Here is a 5,514-nt window from a genome sequence, read left to right as displayed (position 1 = left end):
CTCTAAAAGATTATAAAAATGTCTAAAAGAACTTATGAAATAAATAATAATGAACGAAGTTAGAACGATATATTTTTATTTATATCTATTTAGGTAAATTTGTATAAGATAAAAAGCATAATATAATTATATTTTTAAAATTAAATGTATATGTAAAAATTGTGAATGTAAATAATGGTACCTTTTGAAATAAAAGAATATTAAACCGAGGAATCAACATTTTTACAGATTTACTCGCTCATCTTCCTATCACTCTCACCTACCCATCCACAAATAAAAGATGAATAAATATAAGCCGTAGTGTGGGGGTTCGATTCCTGAAATATGGAATTGGACTCTTTATAAGCGTAGTGTACAAATAGCTCTTATTTACTGACATGTTGGTGTACATCTTGCAATTTACCTCCCTCACAAAACTCTAGGAACGAGTCGATAGAGCTGTCAACGCTGGGGTTTCAACCTTTTTTTTTTAAAAGACAAATAAATATAATTAAAAATTAAACAAATCTAGGACGTCAAACTGTCTCGAATTTTCTTCTTGTGCAAATTTCAGATTTGCAATCAAAACCCCCAAAATTCCCCCTTCATCCCTGAAAATTCTAGTCCAACCACCTGAAAACCCTAATTGCCATGAGAGAAACTCGCAGGTTCTCTGTCCATCTCGCTCTCGGCGGTGGCCCAGGTACAATACACAGTTTATAAATATTTGTGCGTGTTCATTTTACACAAACATGTTTATAATGTAAAAGATCATGCACAAACTCGATATCATTTTCAGGTGAATGTTGAATCATATCTAGAATTAGAGGCCAATATTGATCTGAGAGTACAATCTCATGTGATTTTTATGAATTCAAAATCCTTTGATGATTTATTACAAGTAATATTTCTGAGCATGTTCATATTTCCATTTGGATGCAGTTGCCGATGTTTTATTGTGGAAGAAATGGTGTGGCAGTGTTTCTCTGCTCGTAGGTTCAACAGCCCTTTGGTTCCTATTTGAAAGAGCGGGCTATAATCTCTTATCGTTTATATCAAATGTCCTATTGTTATTGGTTGCGATCTTGTTCTTCTGGGCTAAATCTGCATCACTTCTCAATAGGTAAACATACATACATGCATAAATTCACACACACACATATATACTGATTTGCGTTTTAATGGATCTAGTTACTGCGCTCTGAATACTTCTTCGGTTTATATTTCTACTATTTCTAGACTAACTGTATTTGGCTAAGAAGTATTTAAATATTATGATTGGCCGAAATCACATGATGAGTTCTTAATTGTTACGCTAGAATCTGTTTTACGTGTCTGCCCTTGGCTTGTGCTTTGAATTTTTGTGAGGGTGTCATATAGAAGAGGTTTAATTAATTTGTCCTAATCTGTTTATCAGATTTATTTTAAGCATTTAATGAATGAATTGTCATTTGTGTGAGCGTAGACCTTTGCCGCCTCTCCCTAATCTGGAGTTATCAGAAGAAATTGCTATCAAGACTGCTGATGAGATGCGAGTCTGGGTAAATTATGCATTGTCAATTGCGCATGACATTGCAATTGGTGGAAACTTGAGACTCTTTATTCAGGTGTGGTGCTTGTAATCTTTTTGTCCTGAATTAGATTCTGGTTTCTCAATCTTAAGTATGCATACGAATGATCATGGGGTATTTCCATTCTATATGGTTTTGCTACATAGGTTACTTTGGGTTCATGGTTTATTTCCTGCATTGGCGGTTTCTTCAACTTACTTACCCTGCTCTACATTGGTGAGGCTTTTCTGAATTCTCTGGATGCTCTATGTTCTGTGTTATTAATATTAGTAATGTGGTTTTTCCCATCATTTTTATCTCCTCAGGTATTCTTCTTAGTTTATCACTTCCTCTATTGTACGACAAGTACCAAAATCAAATTGATGACAAGCTGACTGTAGCACACAACATCGTTCAGACACAATACCGTAAAATTGATTATATGGTACTGAGAAAGATATCAACGCCTTCAGACGAGGACAAAAAGATCCAGTAGACTAACTGTAACCTCTCTCTCTCTCTCTCTCTCTCTCTGTGTGTGAGTGTGTGTGCATGCTTGGGTTTTAGATGATTGATTAATGGTGTAAGTACGTGAATTCTCCTCTCTTTTTTCAATCAAGATGGAGAGTATGAGAGTGTTGGTATTTTATAATTCAAGTTATATATATATATATATATATATATATATATATATATATATAGTGTGTTCAATATCATCTTTTGTTGCATTGTTGCGTGTTACAATTGATTGTTCAATGAAATCATCAACAGAGTTTGAAATTTCTCTAAACAAATTCACGAATTATGTGAGAATTTGCCCCTAAACAGCCAATGTGTTTTTTTGGAGCACATGTACCCCTGGGCACAAATCTTGGAACCTTGTGTGTGGGCTTGCACTTCACATTGTAATAAGTTTGTTATTGCTGCTCAGCGATATACTTATGTGCTTGGCAAAGTTCTTTACTGCCTTTAATGTAAAATTTTGTGAATCATTTGTCTTGGCAGAACATATTGTGAAGAAGTGATTGCATACTAAATGTGGTTCCATCTCTTGGTTATGAAATTTCATGTCTAAGAGAGAAGAATTCATGAAAAATATCCAACAATTGCTATGCATAGCTTTAAAAGACCGCGATATAAAATTAGTGTTCAAATCGTGTTGAATTTTTGATTGCACATTTAGATGAAATTCTTTGTTGTAACTTGAGTAAGTTTCAATTGCCAATTTAGATGGCAAGTTTTTATTTTGGACTTCAATTAAAATTTCAAGGTATTAAATTTATCTTTGGTACGCAATATATTGAGGTGGTGGACAATTTTATTGCTCATTATTTTGTAAAAAAGGATGAAATAGCACCTGTAAGAGCTATTATGGCTGTTAATTATGCTAAGCATACTTCACTGGAATTATATATTACTCATTTGTTACTGTTGTAAAATTCATTTGTTTTTTGTTGGATTTGGTGGGGGTAACTGACCGCTTGTGCAGTTTCTCAAATTTGGGTTTATTGCTAACCTTTGTCAAATTTTAAGGTGAAATTTGCTAATATAACTTGCCCCTTCAAGTTTCCTTCTAAACCATGTTCCTAGATACCTAAAATAATCAGTCTTTGGGACAATATGATGGAAATATATAAAAGAAATTTCTAGTTTTGATCCTTTGCTGGATAAGGTATATATAATATTTTGCTGAAATCCTTCAAATGTTTCAGGTTGTTTAATTTTAGTTACAATAGTTTATGTAAATTCTATTTCTACTGCAAATTTCCTGTTCATGTAATAGTTCTTAGTCACTTAAAATTAAATCCCAATACTAGAAAAATTGTATGCTTTTGCAGAACATTGGTTCTTTTTAGCCTAGTGCATTTATTCGTGAATTTTATATTGCTTCACCACCAAAGTCTCCCCTTTTATACTCCGTCTCTTATACTAAAAATGACTCTCTCTCCTTGCCTGAATGTTATAGTTTTCAAATTTTTGCATTTTCATTTTATGCTTCTACTTTTTATGTAATGCCTTGTGACACCGACATAAATGTTGGATAAAATTGGCGTTGTGTTTATCGACTGGGAGAGTGGGAGTTATGAAAAATGTAATGAAAAGCAACCAAGAGGTGCCTTCTCCTGGTAAACAATTGGAAAAATATGTGAATCTCAGTTTTTGGTTCATTGGTTTTGTTTGTACTGAACAATTTGATGAACTGCTCATTTTTCAGTCTTTTAATGTCATATTATTTGCAGGTTGGTTAACATCGACGTTCAGCACCAGCCTGTCACTTGGGAAACCGCTAACCTTACATTTCATTATTGTGGCACATTTAGTTAGTTTTGGTAATTTCTAGTCCTTGTGGCTCTTTGTACCACTGGACATAAATCTCATGGCGATAATAGTTTTCATTAGGAACATGAAAGAGTTTTCATTAGGAACATGAAAGTTGATGAGACTGGGACGAGAATTGTGCTTATTGGAAAGCATCAATTAGTGAATATCACAAGTCTATATGGATGATTGCAGATCTGGTTATGCTACGTGGCTAGTACTGTTTGTACTGTTGTATTTGCTTTGTGGTGTGAATGGCCGTATACATGTTTCTACATTCCGAGGGCATTAATATGTGTTTTAGTGTAAATAAATACAATTGCCTTCACGATTCAGATCATTTTAGGTGTACTAGATAAGATTACATAAAGCGTGAGCTATAACGAAGAAAAATTGGTATATGTCTCAAGTCGAGTGTAGTGTTTTTCAAGTCTCGCATAGTTTTGACAAATAACTATATTAAAATGAAGGGCATGCTAGCTCAAAATAAAAGATTTTGGCCTGAGAATGAGTATCTGATTATAATAGGGGAATGATGCTTTATATATCTCTAGATACACTCAAATATGAGCTGCTATGCATGCTGTCTAATTTACACTATTGGGAAATGACTGTTTAAGACATGCTTAAATGTGCAGGAATTGTTGTTTGCAAATTGTTCGGATTTTGAAACTGGGTAATGCTACTCTACCACCCAGTCAATTCTGTTCTACTTAATCCCTCTTTCTCTTTCATGGCCCTAGTCTAGGTGGTAACGAGTTCCTTGGTTTAACGTCCAATGCTTATTGCAATGTCATTTGGACAATGAATTAAGAACTTACTGCCACTGAAACGAATAACATTATTCATTCCTTTAAATGTGGCAGGTATGGTGCTTGGTGAATCAATTGAAATGATAGCCTTGTCATATTTTCATCGTCGGAAATTTAACACAGACACATTGAACTTGTGACCAACTAGGTTTGATCTGGTAATGGGATTTTGAAAATGATCTCGTTTAACTTCATAGGAGATCAGAAACTTGTAGATTTCACTAATTATTAATATCCAATAAAGAAATTTCTTTTACCTCTTCAAAATGTTGGGCTCACAAAATTCCCTGTAGATCTCTCACGTGAAAATTTTCTAGTTCAATATCGTGGAAGTGAATAGGCATGATGAATTCTTGTTGAGTTTTCTGGTGATTACTTGTCTATTTGAAATTGTTGAATCCTGCTACTAGCTCCCTCTATGTTTATTTTTACTCTTTGTGTTTGTATTTAAATTGATTAATCTGTTATCTATCAGTATACTGATATTTTATCGAGCTACGAATAGGAAATTAAACTAAACCCTGTTTGGTACATTTATTTAAAATTTATTTTCAACAATATATTCTTTGACTAAAATAATTTTCATAATTTTTCTATAACACGTTCTATCTTAATTCAATTTTTACAAAATTCATTAAAAAAAATGTACATCAAACATTTTCTAAATTATTTACATGTGATGTTTTCTTGTAAAGTCCAATTAAAAGCCAATCTTCAAGGCCTCTTTCATAATGTGGAAATTACACAAAACCATACATTAAAAATCCAACATTCTAAAATCAGATGGCAAGTTTAACAATTCAAAAATCAGAAATTTTATTTTAATTAATATTTCTATAAAATAAATATCATTA

At 33.0% G+C, this 5,514-nt stretch overlaps 1 protein-coding gene across 2 annotated transcripts; it reads left to right on the top strand.

Moving 5' to 3' along the window:
- The first annotated feature begins 509 nt into the window (after positions 1-509).
- On the top strand, positions 510-5,020 carry LOC111410146 (reticulon-like protein B11). 2 transcript variants are annotated; one of them, XM_023040366.1, is made up of 7 exons: positions 510-682; positions 922-1,102; positions 1,445-1,586; positions 1,697-1,766; positions 1,856-2,032; positions 4,487-4,524; positions 4,715-5,020. In XM_023040366.1, the coding sequence occupies exons 1-5, from the start codon at positions 631-633 to the stop codon at positions 2,023-2,025; spliced, it is 615 nt and encodes a 204-aa protein (XP_022896134.1). In that variant the 5' UTR covers positions 510-630; the 3' UTR covers positions 2,026-2,032; positions 4,487-4,524; positions 4,715-5,020. The 2 variants fall into 2 exon arrangements, with proteins under 2 accessions (XP_022896134.1, XP_022896133.1); XM_023040365.1 differs by lacking the exons at positions 4,487-4,524; positions 4,715-5,020 and adding an exon at positions 3,770-4,185.
- The last annotated feature ends 494 nt before the right edge of the window (positions 5,021-5,514 follow it).

Source organism: Olea europaea, chromosome 15 (genome assembly GCF_002742605.1).
Source record: "Olea europaea var. sylvestris chromosome 15, O_europaea_v1, whole genome shotgun sequence".
In the NCBI taxonomy this organism is placed as follows: Eukaryota; Viridiplantae; Streptophyta; class Magnoliopsida; order Lamiales; family Oleaceae; genus Olea; species Olea europaea.
The sequence above is the reverse complement of the archived record's forward strand: the minus strand, read 5'-3'. Positions and strand labels throughout refer to the sequence as shown.

Bases quoted from the DNA above. Each gene is read 5' to 3' on its own strand.
- LOC111410146 (XM_023040366.1), top strand. From the start codon at position 631: ATGAGAGAAACTCGCAGGTTCTCTGTCCATCTCGCTCTCGGCGGTGGC. The intron at 683-921 runs GTACAATACACA...ATTTGGATGCAG, and splicing joins CGCTCTCGGCGGTGGCCCAG to TTGCCGATGTTTTATTGTGG. The intron at 1,767-1,855 runs GTGAGGCTTTTC...TTATCTCCTCAG, and splicing joins ACTTACCCTGCTCTACATTG to GTATTCTTCTTAGTTTATCA.